The following is an 18,629-nucleotide window of genomic DNA, read 5'->3' as shown; positions in this document are numbered from 1 at the left end:
GGTCGGCAAAAAACGGGTGAGGGGACGAAAAAACCAACGCCAACCCTCTAAACAAACCGGTCAGTATAAAATGCAGACTGCAGACTGCAGACTGGGTATAAAATGCAGACTGATATCAAAACCGTCTCTTCGTCAAATTCAGGATACATTTTCAATTTTCAACCTACCCAAGTGTCACGCAATCACATTTCCGAGATCATCTCCCACGAAATTGACCTTATTTTTGACCCATTTCTTAACAGTTTGCTTTCTTTATCTTGATTTGGTAGCTTTCATTTCCTGAGGCCCTTTCTTCACAAAGAAGACTTGAGCATTAGTTTGTAAACAATTACGCCCATGACGGTTTTCATAATCATTATAATGAGGGAAACAGACTTGATTTTCGAGGGGGGGAAAGCAATTTGACATCGACAGATTTTAACTAGTTTCTTTGAATATTAACGAAGTTTGTCAAAGACAAATTGTATACCTTCAGTATTCTGGCAATACATGAACACATATTTTATTCAAAAAACATTATTTTACTGCCACCCTGACTGCCACTTACTGATGTTGCGGCGAAAAGGTCAACCACTTGCGAAGTAAAGGTCATGTGTCCGCGTTATTGCTTACGTCATGCTTTGGGGTTGTTTATTTCAAGGTTGACGCTTTTCGAAAAGAATATAATAATGTCAAATAAATATTATTTTCATGGGAAATGATCTCGAAAGACGATTGTATGACACTAAGTTAAGTTGAAAAATAGGCACTCGAAGGAGTGCATGTGGTTTCAGCTACCATAATGAATTTAGTTATTCCCTGTGTTTGAGTGACCCTGAAAAAAGTCGTTGTAAGAAAATGACAGGGAATTTCTTCAATTTCTTCAAGTTTTATGTCTGCTTTTATGTGACTTGGATTTATGAAAAAGTTGCAAAGCTGGGGTGTTACTTCGGTAGGTGTATGTTATGTTAGTGGGGTTGCAAATTTGTAGACCACTTGCCTGCCTTGTTCTCCTTCTCTCTAGTACCAACCTTCGGCCCCTTCGGCCGGTAACAATAAACTTGCCAAAGAAAGGTTTCTATGGCTCCGAATGGCAAAAAAACACCATCCGTGACTCACTCAACATTTCCTTGAAACTTTATTTCAACATAATGGTAAAAGGCGACTTTAATATCTCCACTAAAATTTCAACCGATCGTGTCGGGTGAATATAAAGTCTCAAGTACCAAACAGCATTTCCACCACACAAACAGAGGGTGGTCTTCCTGTGGCTGCACAAGTCGCTCGACCACGACAGCCCAACAAACACTAATTCAGCGATCACTATTTTCAGTTGTTTGAAAACTCGGAGAAACTGTCCAAAATCCAAAAGAAACTTTTAAAAGCAAATAACCGATATATTGCACGAGAGTTCTAATATTAATTCTGTCTCATTCTCGTTAGCAGTGCAAAGAACACAAAATCATTGTAAATGAAAGGCAGTCTATGACTGCATGTGGCTACTGCTTTATTTTTGTAGTGAGAATATTGCAGTAAAAAAGCAACGTTGTATAAAATTCAGAGGGATAAATGAACAGCTCTAGTCAATGCCAAAATTGTGCAGCGTAATTTGTTCGTGTTGTCATATAATTTGGCGAATTTGGTATGCGGTGGAGGATTCCGGTTTGTTTACACTTTTATACACAGGGACAGTAATAGATATGGTTTGGCTCTCCCATGGTCTACCTGGGTTTACATAAGATTGCATGGTGAAGAAATTCCACAAATCAAGACACAAATAAACAGACAATAAGTTTCTTAATTCAAAAATTTATTCAGACAGACCTGGGTTCACGCCTGAAAAGCAAATTGGGTTATTCCAGAAAAAATCCACACCCCCCCGACGGATGGGGTCGTTTTTTAACCCCCCCTCTCACCTGGATTTCCTGAAGCACAAGACCCCCCCTCCTGTCTGGATTTCCAAAACAAAAGACCCCCCCACCTCCCGCCTGGATTTCCGGAAAAAAAATATTACTAGGCTTTTAATTTAATTTATTTTTAATATAAAATACGCACAACCACGTCTAGAAGATGTTCTTTTTTAATTTCTAAAGTTTCTGCTAATATTAAAAACTCTTTCGCGTGGAACTAAAACAAGAAAGGAGCAACAATGCGAAAAAGCGAATGAGTTCATCCTTTCCCGGTCCTTTGTGCCCAATGGACAACACCCATGGAATCTTAAAACGGCACACAGAAAACGCACTGGCTGCTTGTTCAACTGTGCTACGGACGATGGGACTTCAGGGAGGTTACCACTGTATATGTTGGAGGAACCCGTCCAAGAACTTTCTCCTTCTGTTGCTTTCGCAGTAAGCTTATACGTTTCCTATGTTTTTTCGAGGTACAGATGGCTACAAGTTCCTCTCGAGTATTTTCGACGAAGAGGGAATGTTTGGACCAAAATTCTTTGGAATTATCTTCTTCAGCTTATAGCTCTGCATCCTTGCCTGCGCAGTGGAATCCACGCTAAGAATGCAATGGCGGACGTGAAATTACACAACGGTGGCGCGCTGGGTCTGGTACGAGTAGAAATGTGTCAGGCGTTTCAAACTCTTCGTTGCAACAATGTTGCGATGGCTCGTTCTTTACTATCTTGTTGTTCGCGTTTTCTGCTATAAAAGGACCTGCGAAGGAACTTAGATTATCATTTATTTTAGGTGAGAAATATATGAACAAAATATTTCTTTTATTTTCAGGGTCTGAGAGCGCTGAAGTGTCACCGAAAAAAACGTGCGAATCGCGTGAACTATCGGTCGAAATGACTCCTGCAGAAGACTTTCTTAAGTTCAACCCCCACTCCCGCCTGGATTTCCAGAGTCTTTGACCCCCCCCTCTGGTGAGAATTTCCAGAATCCCATCCGTCGGGGAGGTGTGGATTTTTTCTGGAATAACCCATTCGTTCAATTTTCGCCTCGAGTGAAGTTACGTAGGCGACCGATCCAAGCGAACAGTCTGCGAGTCACTAGACTCTATTAAACTGAGTACGTTTTGGATACGTTTTACGAAAATTTCGCCAAAGCTATTTGAAATATGACAAATCGATCAATTTAACATAAAGCAGGGTAAAATTCACATTCAAACCTGTAGTATTTTGTTAGGTGGATTCCCAGTAGCATACAAAGATTTACGAGAACGTCTACAGCTCATGTGATGATTTGCAGACCTTGCTTGCGATTGCACATGTTTCGCCTTGACACAATCTCGAACAGGAATTTCTTCGCTACGAACTCACTGGTTTCCTCTTTTTAAGCAGCCGAGTGTTCCTTAGAAGTTGTGCTTTTGATTTACAGTATTGAAAACCTGTGTTTTCCCTCCAAGAACCACAAACTGCCACCTTGAAAATTCACGCATGAGAGACGCAGCAGCCATTTTGAATCTTCCGTACGAATAAAGCCGACTGAGATCTCGTCCACTTGTCGGGTGAACCTTCGGTATTTCGAACCTTTACGGAAAATGGACTTACTTACTTACACTACACGATGACAATGTAGGTTCCAGCTTTGTAAAAGCTGAAACCACAAAAATTCAAAATGTATCCTGTATTTGACCAAGACGCGGTTTTGGTCTCAGTCTGCATTTTATACCCAGTCTGCAGTCTACATTTTATACCTAGTCTGCATTTTATACCCAGTCTGCAGTCTGCAATCTGCAGTCTGTATTTTATACTGACCGCTAAACAAACGCAACCACAAACATTTGACGGCGGAAAAATATTTGTTGAAACAGTAAGTGGATTATTTATTTTGGAAATACCGCAGGGAACATTTTTTAAAATGTTTTGGATGTACGCCACGCCAACGATTAGACCCACCAAAAAGCCGCGTGAAATAAGCCAGAAGTTGGCGTAAATCGTCTGGTGCCACGCCGAAGTTCTTCGGCGTAACATACATGTTTTCCAGTATGGCCGGTCAGAAAAGAGACATGACCGAGCTAAAATTTGTTTGGCCGGTCAACATGACCGGCAATTGTCCAAAACTTATTTTGAGCCCTGCAAGCACAAGCATAAGAGCTTTATGTCAAGTGAAAACGAACGCAACGCAACCACAAGCACAAGAACATGAAATTTTGATCCTTGTGCTTGTGCATGCTTGCGACGTAGAAGCCGTTTTTGTGATGAAATAATCATTTTTATTATATGGCTGGCAAAGCGAGCGGGCAAGATGAGTCAAATCCTGCGCTGTGATTGGCTACCCGAGCGGGCAAGATGGAGCTATCTTGCCCGCTCGGGATTACCCGTTGCCCATCCGCTTGGCATCGAAAGTTTAATCCCAACAACAATGCAATCTTTTCTTCGATTTTCTCGTTATTTTGGGGAGAAACGCTCACTAAAAAGTTCGGTAAACTCTCAACATTTACCTAAAGGAAAAGAAAGAGAATGAAATAGTCCTGGTGTAGTGAAAATTTTGGTTTCAGCTACAATGAATGTGAGTTGAATCGGTGAGTTGCTCTGTGTGTAGTATTTTAGATAGAGTTGATTTTGTAAAACTTGTTGTCTCAAGTCGAGTGCTAAATTGATAAGTTCTCTAGGTTCAGTGCAATGACTGTATTTAAATCGTAGCGTAGTGGAAGTTGCGTTTAGTGTTTAGAGCCGTTCAGATAAGTAGTTTTCTCAAGTTCGCCGACGAAGCTGACGTTTTTAATTTAGCCGCGTCTTGACGGTTGTAAACAACAAAATCTTATCAAAGTTTCGCCCAGTTATCTGATTTACCCGCTCTTTTTTTCGGCTTATGTTTGCATATAATCCCAAAATCTATTGTTTCATTCAAGAATTAATGATTGGAAGCCGAAAACTGTAAAAATGTTTATTATTTACGCCAACGCGCGATCGGCTGAAAATGGCGAGTTTGCCGGATTCTATTCAAATCTTCCCGCTCTTGAAAAAATCTAAATTTTTCGCTCTCAATAATTGTAGACTCCCTTTAAGCCATTATAAAGTTAGAGCCGTAAGATAATTTAGGATTCTTTGTTTTCCACGATTACATGCTAATCCAAAAATGCACTGAAAATAAATCTTGCACCGGCCGGCTATGAAGAATTTCTTTCCGAGCAGAGCAGTTTCATGTCCTGTTTTGTTTTGTTGTTGTAGTTTTAACTTGAAGGTAAAGCCATATAATAAATCCTTTATATTGACAAAGCTTGTTCGGTCATGATGGCTGGATATTGGCCTCGTTCTTTTTTTGCGTTTTTATGGACCTCGACTTCGTCTCGGTCCATAAAAACGCAAAAAAAAAACTTGGCCAATATCCAGCCATCTTGGTCAATAACGCATATTTATGCTTGCGCTTGTCTTACGTCGCCAGTGAAAACCAGGCTTAAATTGCGACTGGTATATATCTAAAACGATTTTTACATCAACTAAATGAAGACATACATACCCATCCAAAGCTAACGCTGCGATGTATGTTGAAACTGTGTCTGAATGAGGAAAACGCCGCCATTTTCCGCCAAAGTCAGCTCGCCCTCGTCTGTTGTGTCGTCTGTGTGCGCGTGGTGGAAGGTCGGCATCAGGAGGGAGAGGTCAACTCGTGGGCTCGGTTGTCCGGATGATACGGGCCATCGTGACGTCACTTCCTGTGAAGCGCGGGATTTGCTGATTTTGTTGAGTCTCTGAGTTTGCAAAAAATTAATGAGGAATACTTTACCAAACGAAGACTGGATCCAGTTGGGCTCGGATCCTCCTCACCCTATGTTATGTAGTGTCCTCTGCAACAGTACAAAGAAGTAACATCGAGTGAAGCGGTAGGCAAAGATAAAATGGTAAAGGCATGTGAATATTCATCCACTCCTCGAAAAAATCTGCTTTGTCAGTCCTTCAGTGTGTAAACTGAGGAATAGTTGTCCCAACAGAGCTGGCCGCCGGCAAATTTATCACACAATGCAAAGGATAGAAATTCAGACAAGCGACACGGGAGCCCCCCCTGGCAGGGCCTCAATAAAGCACTTCAGCGCCATATTTGTTTATTTCGTGAAAGCAGTCGGACGATGACGTCACAAGGACGATCGGAAAATTCCGATCAGTCGGGACCGCTTCACCCTATGTTACCTAAATGCCGACCGTGGTGGAATCGTCGTTCTCAGGTCACGTGCGGTCAACAGGGCGGAAAAACCGCTGATTGGCTGAGAAATATGACGTAGCAGACATTTTTTGAGCATTCATACGCATGCGCGCAGCCTTCAAGCGTGTTCGATCAAAATGGCGGATGACAACGAGGGATTTGCGTTACTCGCTGTATTCCTACAGTATTTGGTGAAAACGCTTTGGTGTTCGGTCTCTCTGGTGATCCAAGTCACCTTAAACTCTTTTAGATTGGTCTACAGCTTTTTTCAGATTGAGTGGCTTCTAAAGAAGCCGTTTTTTTTAAACGCGATTCGGAGGCATGCGTCAATCGATTATATTGTTTTCAAGTCTGCTTGTTCCTTTTTTCCGATCTTTTGAACAGTCGGGTCTCACGATGGGGAAGTGCTGAAAACAGGGAAACTGCATTCTGCTGGATCTTTTTAACTTGTTCCTTGAACAGCTGTGCATCAAATTCTGTATCGTTGCCTTCATCGTCAGTTTCTTCGGGATCTGCATCTTTGTCGTCATGCATGGTCTTCGTCCGTGGCTTCGATTTCATCATCATCACCAGCCAGATACCTGAAACAGCGTTAAATAACAGGGCATACCGTCAACGCATTGGGTTAGTACAATCTTTGAATGATTAGTTATAAATGAACGCCACAGTAACGTCTGAATGAACGATAATATTTAAACGAAAGTCGTTAGGTCTGAATCTAGTTTTTTGTTTAAAATGATTTGTTCCCAAACCCACCGAGTCGCTTATTTCTCGAAAATACGACTAGCAACTTCATCTTATCTTTATTGAGGAAACCTACCTGTTAAGTGTGGTTGCAAGTTCTTCCATCCGCTCACACAGAGGTCCATAGCAAACAGAACATCTGATTCCATCTTCCAATATTGCATAGTTGTGTTCTTTGTTACTCGCTTTAAACAGACATCCTCTGTGAAATGTGTGGCCACAGTTAAGACAAATAACCGGTTGGTCTGTATCCACCTTACACATTGGCTGGTCACAAGCTAATTCTGGGTCAGGTTCATGGCCCAAAAAGGCATACCCCAGTGGAAGGCAGCGTTGATCCAGTGTGGAATCTAGTGCTGGAAAATAATATGGCTGAAGAAAAAAAAATAGAGTATTGATGAGAGTATTTTGTAAATGCCACACTATTTTAGTCAGTCATGCAGCACTTATTATTTGAAATTTTTAATTTAAAAAGGTTTTTCATTATAACAACAAGCATATATAGAAACCTAACAGAAAACTGTTTTTACTTGTATGTGTCCTTGTGTATTCCTGTTATCAAACATTCCAGCAGCCCTAAATAATAATTAATAGAATTTCATTTTTTCTGCTAGCTCATATGACTATTTGGAGGGCCTGTATTTGTTATGTGACTTATGTTGACCCCACATGAGTAAGGCCAAAATTTTAATTTGATTCATCATTTTATGAAAACAATAGGCTGTTTATCAATAATTTATGGTAGTACAGTTCATTGATTTAACACTGAATAGTTACTCCCATAATTTGTCTGAGAGGGCACCCACCTCGGTGATTTATTTTAACTTGTGTGATTGTCATCACTCAAATTTCAATTTTGTTTTCATTTATTTATTATTTGTAATGTATACTATACATTGGCCCATACCAACCTGGTTTTTTCGTCTTCCCTTAGGAATCTTGTTGGTCTGTCCCAGAGAATTCCAAACATCACAGAACAGGTCGATGAGAAATTCTGCAGTGGAGTGGACAAGTTGTGCCATGTTGTGGATGCCCCTTCCTCGTGTGTACCGGGGAAGAAACCACTGCGCAAAATCGGAATCAAACCTTCTCCCGCTTAGAGCATGTGCCATGATTTTAATTTCAGCTGGTACTGCCCACACTGGAACATTCCTACAATGAAAACAGGTAATTTATTTTAATAATTTTCTTCATTCACTGGTACTTTGCCAGTTCCATTTTTATAATTCTTTATTTAACATTATCTATTAGTCTCAGCTTATGTGAATAAACAGTTTTTTATCATAATAATGCAGTATGGATGCTCTGATTGATACTCAAAATAAATCATTTGTTTGAAATAACATTGTCTGTACAAACCTTCTTAAAACTGAGTGAAACACTTCCACTTTCTTCTCGGTGAAGGCATTCAGGTACAATTTGATGTTGTCCACGAGGGGTTGGTTCTCAGCTGCATGGTACAGAATGTCAGATAACTGACATAGGGTTGCTTTGTCATAATTTCTTCTTTGAAAAGTGATAAAAATGAGCGCCATGCGAAAGGTTGCCGCCAGCCACTTGTCAAAATCACCACCTCTGAAAATTGTACAATACAAGTAAAACACCAGTGGCAATACTTCATCAAACAGGTGAAGAAGGAGCATGTATTCTGTATCCTTGCAAGTTTGACCAAATTGCTGGAAAACAGCATCACGGATGATTGTCCATCCAACAAACGCAGCAGTTGTTAATGTGTTGATTCTGTGTGGCTTAGGTTTCCTTGGGAGCACCTGTTTAAATTAATGTAAATGTATATGGGTTAAGTTGATATGACAACTTTTCATAAAATTAAATCTGTATTTACTTCTCATTATGAAGTTTAGAACAATCAAGAAGATAAATCCCTGTTTATGTGAAAACATTTAACTGGAATGAACATTTACAAAGCCTTAACCTTTACCTTTTGTAAGCTGTGGTCACATTTGTGGTACATGTAGGTCTGGGACTATACATATACCTACCCTGAAGTTGGTTAACTGTTTTTGTATTTAACAATCAAATAAATGTGAACATTATAAATAATCTTTATTTACATTTATAGTTTACATTTATTTTATACTTTAACCACATGTATACAAAATCTATTTTAAATCAATATTATTTATTATAACTACCTTGTTCCTTCCAAACAGCTTCTTGTAGAGCTTTTCAAAAACTGGTCTAAACAGCAACACTGTTGACTCCTCTGCATTCAGTGACACATGGAATGGTCCTTGCCAGGGAACTAAAGAAGGTACTGAACTGGTTGGCTCTTTAACAGGATCCCACTTTATGTTTATGCAATGTGTAAAAGAACAGCCTGCTACAATATATAGGTGGTTTGGTTTTTAAATATTTAACCCTCTTACTGTCAATTCAACAAACCTCTGCAATAATCTTCTTGTTGTATTTCCAAGTTGGAAAGTCTCCTGACAATATCACAACAAAATGTCGCAGGTAGTTTTTTAGCTCAGGGGCCTCGCTAAGTAGGTGAGAAAGAGCTGCACGGTAGTTCGCCACACTTTTGAGACTCTGTTGGAACTCATCTAGTAACCAAGTTGTCCTCAGTAGTTCCAAGTCGTGTCTGGCTTCATCTGAATATACTCTAGAAATTGCATAACAAGATGGTACATTACGTTCCTCTGGGTATTAGTTTATACAAGTGGTCCAGGAGTTGAAGTTTTCAAAAGTGTGCAAGTCTTCATGGAACATGATTTAAAATTTTTAAGGCCCTGGAAAGATTTTGGCAATGCTCATGAGCTTTGTAGTATTTGAACAGGTTTGAATTTGTACTGAGAATAAACATTGCAGACTCGTAGATTCTTTTATATGACTGGCATTACAATGTAACAGAATTTGTATAATACCATTTCATCTGCATGATCCAGCAAGTGTATAAATATGTTAGGTCGAGTTCATGGCCTTGTTAAATGTTTTTCAAGCTGAAAATCACTAAAATATTGAAATGATGTTGGAGGGGACTGGAAAAGAGTGAGTTGCCATGGGAACCGAATTTTTTATAGCCATAGGTGTATTGCCTTTAGAACTATAAGCCTGCCAGTTTTCAATGGTCTCTGCTGTAAATTGGCTGAGATAGCTCTATTTATATACTTGATGTTATATTGAGTTGAGAATGTGACGTCATCAGTCATCTCATTTACATATTTTACACATTTTTGAAACGTAAATATCTCCGAAACCAATGCAGATATTTAGAAACAGTAAATGGCGTTTTTAATCTTTCCTAGAATTCTGTGATAAACCTTAAAATTTAAGAGGTAAAAATTTGATCATAGTAGCACTTTAAGTCCATTGTATTAAAATCTTTGCTAAGAAAACAACTTGATTAACAGTTTTTTGTTTCCAACCTTAGGTTTTCACAGCTTTGCCGGATGTTGCTCATATCCACTCTTCTGTGCTCTATGGGCAGGGTGCTTAAATAACTCGAAGCAAAGAATTCTCGTAATGTGAAATCAAAGTACTCCAAGACTGATTGAACATCTACTCCTCCTCTGCATTGCTTTACCACGCCACTCTTCATGGTGTCTGGGACCCTTCTGTGGAGTTAAGTCAAGTCAGATGGCGCGGATACTGCTGGCATTGTTTCCTGTACATCCAATAAACCTGTGCACATACGCCAGGCAGTACTTGTTTGGCTTCTTGTGGGCTGGAGAATCGTGTGGACGAAGTGGATATCATCTTCAATCAGGAGCAAGAACTCCTTTTTCTAAGAACAGTTTTAAAACTTGTTATAATATACTCACCACAGGATATCAAAGGCTAAGTAATCTGACTACTTCTTAACTCAAGGGATGTGATGCAATATACCATTATTTCCTTGATGGAAAAAGCCCATGTTAAAGAAAGAAGTAGGAAAAAGCTCCTTCTTTTCCATTATTGGTATATTGCATTATGATTATGTTGCAACAGTTGTTATTCCACTAAATCCAGTCATTGCACGAATTCATACATGTAGCCAACCCCCACCTGAAAAGTGATAGCCAATGTATGGGTCTTGATTATGGTGCAAGGGTTGCACTGTACTTATTTTCTACACTAGACCACAATGTCAGTAAAGTTAAAGGCACTTAAAAACTTTGCAAAGAATAATACCGGAAGGTATTGTGTTAGCTGTACATTTAAGAGCTGTCACAAAAATATTAATCATGCAGTCATGGCATTCAGGTTCATACACAAGTAACCGGCTTGCTAGTTGTGAGTCACCTGTTACATCAAGAGCTCTAACCTTGAAGAATAAGTTTGTTTTTGAATAATTTTAAAGATTAGTGAAACCAAACATTTTCAATGATAAAAAAAGCACAGCAAGCTGTTCTTACTTCGGTAGCTTGGAGGATTTTTTTCTTAACCTCTTTCCTGTTGGCCTCAGCTAATGCCTTTTCATAGTTCCGGAGAGTTTTTGGGTGACAGCTAAATCCCAGGACCATTCCAGACATCAGTGAACTGTAACTTGCACCACACATTTTCAGGTTCAAACCATTGGCTTTTTGCATAGGACATATTTTCTGCCAATAAGATTCCATGCTTAAGACAATCTCTGTTCACAAGTTCACAATAATAATATTTATTGTTAAATTGCATGCTATAATATTATAATTTATTAATATAATAATATTATAGAATGCTTGACCTCATTCAAAAGCACCCACCCCCTCTCCCCACCTTTTAATAATAAACTTAATTAAATATATCATCTTAGGAATTCTTTTTTTTTTCACTTGTTTTTATTCTAATAGCTGAAGCTACTGGAAATGTGAAGATATTTTTTGCTTTTTAAACATGATGTTGCCTGAAGTACAATAAGCTTGTGTTCACTTAATTTCCTTATCGCTGTAGAAGGAGAAATACCTGATTTCGATAAAAACTCAGACTATGCATTATTGCCACAGTTCTAACTCTCTGTAGCTCCTCTCGTTTTGCTGTTGCCTTTTCTTTGGATTCATTGAGGATGGCACTGTAAATCTCCTGGAACAAACCCGGTGCATTCTTTTCACAAAAATCTTCCATTTCTTTAGGGCTGTACAGGTGATGGCCTCCCTTTGAATAATGCGTAGTCAGCGCCTTATGAAAGCTGTGCACCAATTCACTGAATGCAGGTTTTCCTGAAAATTATTATGGCTGTCGTATTGGCATGACATACTATTAAGCATGTAACTTGAAAATGCTGGGAGTAAATTACGTGTGGAACCAATATGTAAAATGAAGCCATTCATCTATGATAAATTTAATTTTCAAGGTGCCGGTGTCACTGTAGCACAATTTTTTTTTCGTGTTACCTTGACCAACTGGTCGTTTTAAGAATCATGGAAGGGGAAAGTTCAACTTCTTATTAATTTTATTTAGTTTTTGTGTATTTATAATAAAATTTTGTCAGTAAAAGTAGTTTAATTATATATCAGTACAATACTTCTTTGTAAAGAAAAACATGTTTGAGGCAAAGTTTACTTACTGATAGCCATGATTTTTTCTGTTAGTGTTTTTTTGTCAGCATTGAGCTCATCGATGTTCTTTTGAAGACCGATGTTCTCCTGTTTCATATCTGCAAATGTTGGGGGTATCCATTGTCATGTTATTTATTGATTTTGTTTATGTGTATTTTTACGAAGTAAACCTTTTTCGTATCATAAGAAAATGATGTAAGTACAAATAAAAACTCGGTTTGTTTTTACACCATTTTCAATAAGTAAGTTGCAGCTTTAATTTCAAATGTTGTAATTGCAAACTTCACATGAAAATAAAACATGTTAAAAAGACAAAATTCAATGTTAAAAACACACCTTTGATTTGGTTATTAAGGTGTGAATTATTTTCTTTTAGTTCTTGGTTTTTCTTTTCCAGTTCACTTAACTTCTTCACTAGTTCTTCCCAGTCTGTTGAAGTCTCTGGGGCGATCTTTGTACTAGGCTCTGCTTCATTTCCGTCACAGGAGCGTTGTCGCTAATAATAGTAATAAGACCAATAAAAGACTTCTCAAGTCGAATTGCTATCTCTTTAACACCTTTAACAACAAAAACTTTGAGGTGTATTCAAGTACACAGATTGATAAATAACCTTTCTCGGTGAAACGTAAGACTTGTTGCCAGTAATCCTCTCGTCGCTGTCGGCGTGTCTTAAATGTTTTTTGCAGAGTTTACCAGACCCTATTACAGAACCAACTGACTCGAAAACTGGGAACAAACGCTTTGGACAGCTGGTCAGCCTTCCAGAGCACTGGTCCTCTTCGGAACGCTTTGGAAAGCAGCACAGGGACCCTATCTTTTGCTTTTCGCCCTGGAGGTGTCTCACACACAAGCACACTCCTTCTTGCAAACCATATTTTTCGCAGTCTATTATGCGGAGACGGGAAATTTTCCCCCAACAGTTAACGGGGCTGTCAAAGTTGTTTTCCTTTGTTCGCAAACTTCTCGGAGCCTTCACACAAAACATTTTCTACATAAAGCTACCAACAACTGTTATGTAACGCAATCTAGCATACCATAGATTCCTCTAGAATGTTTGTAATGCAGAGATCAATGACACAGATTAGTTGATTAAACTACTTGAATGGAATACATGTTTTGCTGCATGTTCTTAACTTGCCGCTCAGTTAGAGAACACAACATGGTGTCAGAACCGTTTTAAACGGCCTAAACCATTCACCGTAACTGTATTTCTTCGTGGCAGTGTTCGATTTAGCCCTCCTTCAGCCTGTTACCAGGATGCCGGGAACAGAAGGGGAAACCTCGAATGCAGACAGAGGTGCAGAAGGGACAACTTCTCAGCAGTTATTACCAGTTAAACCGCCAAAATCCTTCGACTTTTCAAATTACGAAGAATGGCCACGGTGGTTAAAACGCTTTGATCGGTACCGCATCGTCTCAGGCTTACAAAGCCAAGCAGAAGACCTTCAAGTAAATGCCCTTATTTACGCCATGGGTGGTGATGCAGAAGACATCATGGCCAGTTTTGTCTTCGCAGATGAGTCAGATGCACACAAATATGATGCTGTGAAAGCAAAATTCAACAGTCATTTTGTCGCGAAGAAAAACGTAATCTACGAGCGAGCAAAATTTAATCAACGGGCACAGGGTCAAGATGAGTCGGTGGAAAATTTCATCACTGCCCTTCATAGTCTGGCCGAATTCTGCGAGTATGGATCATTGAAGGATGAGATGATTCGTGACCGCTTAGTTGTCGGACTTAGGAACGAGAAACTCAGCGAAAAACTGCAGATTGACGCAAGTTTAACGCTAGAAAAAGCCGTTCAACAAGCCAGACAAAGTGAGTCTGTCAAAAAGCAGCAGGGAGTGATAAGATCAAGCCACACTCCATCAAGCAATGTGGAAACCCTGGAAGAAAAACAAGCAAAATCAGGAAGGCCTCGAGGGTCACATAAACCGAAACAACCCAGCAAGTCAAGCGGAGATGGAAACAACAGCAAGTTTAAAAGACGGACTACCGGATGTGAAAGGTGTGGAAACCCTAAAAATCACAACAGGCAGTCGTGCCCTGCAAAAGATGCGAAGTGTCACAAGTGCTCAAAACAAGGCCATTTCGCCAAATGGTGCCACGCGAGCGTACCACCGAGTAAAGTCTATGAAGTTGAAGCAGCCGAGAGCTCTAGCTCAGATTCAGACATCTTTCTTGGCGAAGTCGTATCCAAGCAAGAGAAACCATGGACAGCTGACGTGACAATCAACAGCCATCGCGTGACATTCAAACTAGACTGCGGTGCAGATGTCACAGTACTTCCCAGCAAGATTTTCACCGAAATAACTGACAAACCGATCCTGTTGAAAACGTCCAAGAAGCTGTATGGCCATTGCCGGTACGAGCTCAAGTGTAAAGGAGAGTTTGAAGCCTCTTTGAAGTATGAAAACAAGTCATGTAAGGAGCAGATTTATGTCCTGGATAATCTGGATCGCCCACTACTTGGCCGCACAGCCTGTCACAAGCTTGGAATTATCAAGAAAATAGACGACGTCGTTTCACCTGAGAGAAGCCCAGATCGCATGAAGAAGACACACCCAAACCTCTTCAAAGGACTTGGCTGTATGCCAGGCGAATATGAGATCAAGCTTAGCGACGGAGCCAAACCGTTCAACCTTACTACGCTGGACAATGTGAAAGCCGAAATAAAGCGTATGGAAGACATGGAAGTCATCGAGCGGGTGGATCAACCCACAGAATGGTGTTCTCCAGTGGTAGTCGTTCCCAAGAAAAATGGAAAAGTACGGATATGCGGAGACTTTATCCAGCTTAACAAAGCAGTTCAACGAGAGAACCATCCCATGCCCACTACAGAGCAGACACTCGCCAAACTCACAGGTGCCAAGATCGTGTCAAAACTGGACGCGAACTCTGGGTTTTGGCAGAGGAAACTCAGCCCCAAGTCTTAGCTGCTTACTACCTTCATTACGCCCTGGGGACGGTACTGCTACAAACGACTCCCGTTCGGAATCTCATCCGCCCCAGAACACTTCCAGAAAACCATGCAGCACATCCTGGCTGGACTGGAAGGAGTGGAATGTCAAATGGATGACATCCTAGTGTTCGGAAACTCTTATGAACAGCACGACGAGCGTTTAGAAGCAGTCTTACGACGCCTTGAAGAGCATGGAGTAACCCTCAACCTCGAGAAATGTGAATTTGCCAAGGAAAACGTTGAGTTCCTGGGTCACGTGATCGGCAAAGACGGGATTCAAGCTGACCCTTCGAAAGTTGAAGCGATCAAGCGGATGAAGGCCCCATCTGATGTCTCAGACTTGAGAAGATTTCTAGGAATGGTCAACCAAATGGGCAAGTACCTACCCAACTTAGCTCAGACCAGCAAACCCCTAAGAGAACTGCTTACCAAAGATAGCGCTTGGCTCTGGGACACAGCACAGAAGGAAGCGTTCGAAGAGATCAAGAGACAGCTGATTTCAACCCCAGTTCTGGCGATTTACGACCCACAGTTGGAGACGACAGTTTCAGCAGACGCCTCGTCATATGGAATTGGAGCCGTGTTGACCCAAAAGCAGTCAGAGGGTAACTGGAAACCAGTGGCGTTCATCTCACGAGCCTTGACAAGCACTGAGCAAAGATACGCCCAAATTGAGAAAGAGGCACTAGCTACTACATGGGCGTGCGAGAGATTGGCCGATTACTTAGTTGGCAAAACGTTTCACGTCGAAACAGACCACAAACCTCTCGTACCGCTACTAGGATCAAAGAATCTTGACGAGATGCCGCCAAGAATTCAGAGATTGAGAATGCGATTCCACTTTACAATCTCCCATGTTCCGGGTAAAAACCTGGTAACTGCCGATGCGTTGTCACGAGCACCTTTACAGCCAACGCCTAGCCACGCGAAAGAAGAAGAGATTGACCTCTATGTTGACAGTGTTCTGCTTCAACTACCCGCCACGGACAAGCGTCTTGAAGAGATCTCTGCTAAGCAGCAAGAAGATCCGGTGTGTAAGAAGCTTCTTGAATACTGCGAAGAAGGTTGGCCTGATTTCCACAAGATCCCAAGTTCACTGAGTCCGTACTGGAGCTCAAGAGGCGAGATTTCCCAAGTACGTGGACTACTCCTCAAGGGCTCTAGACTCATTATCCCCTCAAGTATGCGCCTGGAGATCCTAGAACAAATTCACGAAGGACACCAAGGAATTGTCAAGTGTCGACGACGAGCCAAGGACTCAGTCTGGTGGCCTGGGTTGAGCAATCAAGTACAAGATATGGTCACGAGCTGCCGAAAATGCATCGAGTATAGGAAGCCAAACCGAGAACCGATGATACCGACAGCAGTTCCTGAAAGACCATGGCAGATTCTGGGTACTGACCTGTTCAGCCTGAACGGACGAGCCTACCTGGTAGTGGTGGACTACTTCTCACGCTACGTAGAAGTCTCACTTCTGACGGCGTCTCAGAAGTCTAGCGACACCATCCGTGCACTTAAATCCATCTTTGCAAGACACGGAGTCCCTGAGATCCTGAGATCTGATAACGGACCGCAGTTTGCTTCAACTGAGTTTGACCAGTTTTCAAAGGATTACTCCTTCACGCACATCACTTCAAGCCCGAAGTTGCCTCAGGCCAATGGAGAAGCTGAGCGTGCAGTGCAAACGGTGAAGAATACACTAAAGAAGGGAAAAGATCCAGCCAAAGCTCTGATGTCATACAGAGCAACACCATTGGAGAACGGATACAGCCCAGCAGAAATGCTCTTTGGCAGAAAGATCCGAACAACTGTTCCGGTGTTCCCTGACCAACTGAAACCATCATGGCCTGACCTAGAGAAAGTCCGGACGCATGAACAAGAAGGCAAACTAACCCAAACAAGCCGTTACAATTCAAGCCATCGATGCACTGAACTTCCCAAATTAAGTACTGGAGACCGCGTATGGGTTACCGACCAGAAGACACCAGCAATGGTCACAGAGAAAGCCCTAACGCCAAGATCTTACATGGTTGAAACTGAAGCTGGTAGTTCGATCCGACGTAATCGTCGACATCTCGTTGCCATGCCAGAAAGTACTATCAAGGACACTCCCTTAAAACGAGTGGAAAGTTCACCAACCAAACCTTTGGATGTGAGTCCACAAAAGATGACCTCATCAGATGTTAAAACCTCAAGATCTGGACGAGTCATTAAACCCCCAGATAGACTCGACCTATAGACTATGAACATGGACATGACGGAACTTTGAAAAGAATAGGACCTGTCGTAAATCATGATTAAGATTTTCATCCAATGGACTAAAATAGACTGGTTGATTTAGAACCTCTTTTAGATTGAGGTTACTTTGATGTCATTTGTTTTGTGTTAACATTTTGATGTTATTTTATACTCGAAAGGGGAGATGTTATGTAACGCAATCTAGCATACCATAGATTCCTCTAGAATGTTCCACTTAAGAGCCTCTCACATGTTTGTAATGCAGAGATCAATGACACAGATTAGTTGATTAAACTACTTGAATGGAATACATGTTTTGCTGCATGTTCTTAACTTGCCGCTCAGTTAGAGAACACAACAACAACAACAAGTTTGCGTCTCGTCGAGGACCTCGTCGACCGGTATTTTTTTTTTTTTTTTTTTCACCAGCCCTTTAAACACAGTCATTGGCAGGCGGCTGCCAAAAAAGGCGGGAAAGTTGCCAGATCAGTCCTTGGACGTAAAACATGGCGACGAAACCAATAATGACAACAACATCAACAAGCTTCTCTTCAAAAAGTTTATTTCAAACTCCATAGCCTACGGTTCTAAATACAGTCATTTAAACAGCATTTCTAACGAGGACTAAAATACCCTGACTTAAAACTATATGACAGGTTTACACAAATACTAACGGACTAAAATAGCCGCGACAACAGGACGGATTGCCTACCATTGCCGCGAACAACGGACACGAAGGTTTCAACAACATGCGGGGAGAACACACTGACTTGATTCTCATGTCAAAGAAACAGATGACCAACTTGGGAATGGCGTTTAAAAAAAGTCATTGGAACGAAAAAAAGGTCATATTTCATATTATCTTCAAAAATAATCAAACTTTCTGTCACGGAAATTCTGACTTTAACAATTCATGTGCGACCTTAACAATCTTGAAAAACCGAGGTCCACTGAAGTCTCATCGTCCAGAACAGCCATAACAGCAGTCAACAGAACAATGCCCAAAACGTATTGGAAAACAATGTTCGATTACCGTCTAAAGTAGCTTCTCATTTTGTGAAGAAATTGAGCCGACTGTTCAATTATCAATGACAACACATACGTGTGTATGGGAGGCCATATCAGTCAAAAGT

The 18,629-nt window shown here is 40.8% G+C and overlaps 3 protein-coding genes across 3 annotated transcripts in view; 1 reads left to right on the top strand and 2 right to left on the bottom strand.

Moving 5' to 3' along the window:
- The first annotated feature begins 5,942 nt into the window (after positions 1-5,942).
- The window catches only part of LOC146489269 (testisin-like), a 37,003-nt gene continuing 24,316 nt past the window's right edge, over positions 5,943-18,629 (top strand). Inside the window, exon 1 of the mRNA XM_085107800.1 lies at positions 5,943-6,698. The gene's annotated coding sequence lies outside the window, so the exon portion shown is untranslated. The remainder of the gene's footprint in view (positions 6,699-18,629) is intronic.
- On the bottom strand, positions 6,709-7,981 carry LOC146489271 (uncharacterized). Its single transcript, XM_085108035.1, has 2 exons — positions 7,730-7,981; positions 6,709-7,190 (listed from the first exon to the last, which is right to left on the bottom strand). The coding sequence occupies exons 1-2, from the start codon at positions 7,928-7,930 to the stop codon at positions 6,891-6,893; spliced, it is 501 nt and encodes a 166-aa protein (XP_084964161.1). The 5' UTR covers positions 7,931-7,981; the 3' UTR covers positions 6,709-6,890.
- LOC146489270 (uncharacterized) lies at positions 8,439-10,377 on the bottom strand. Its single transcript, XM_085109882.1, is given in 5 exon segments — positions 8,439-8,530; positions 8,533-8,587; positions 8,972-9,124; positions 9,222-9,441; positions 10,205-10,377. Coding segments are annotated over 5 exon segments (693 nt in total).

The sequence above is a fragment of the Pavona decussata genome, unplaced genomic scaffold (assembly GCF_977016875.1).
Source record: "Pavona decussata unplaced genomic scaffold, jaPavDecu1.1 SCAFFOLD_6, whole genome shotgun sequence".
NCBI lineage: Eukaryota > Metazoa > Cnidaria > Anthozoa > Scleractinia > Agariciidae > Pavona > Pavona decussata.
This window is presented reverse-complemented; position numbering and strand designations above follow the sequence as displayed.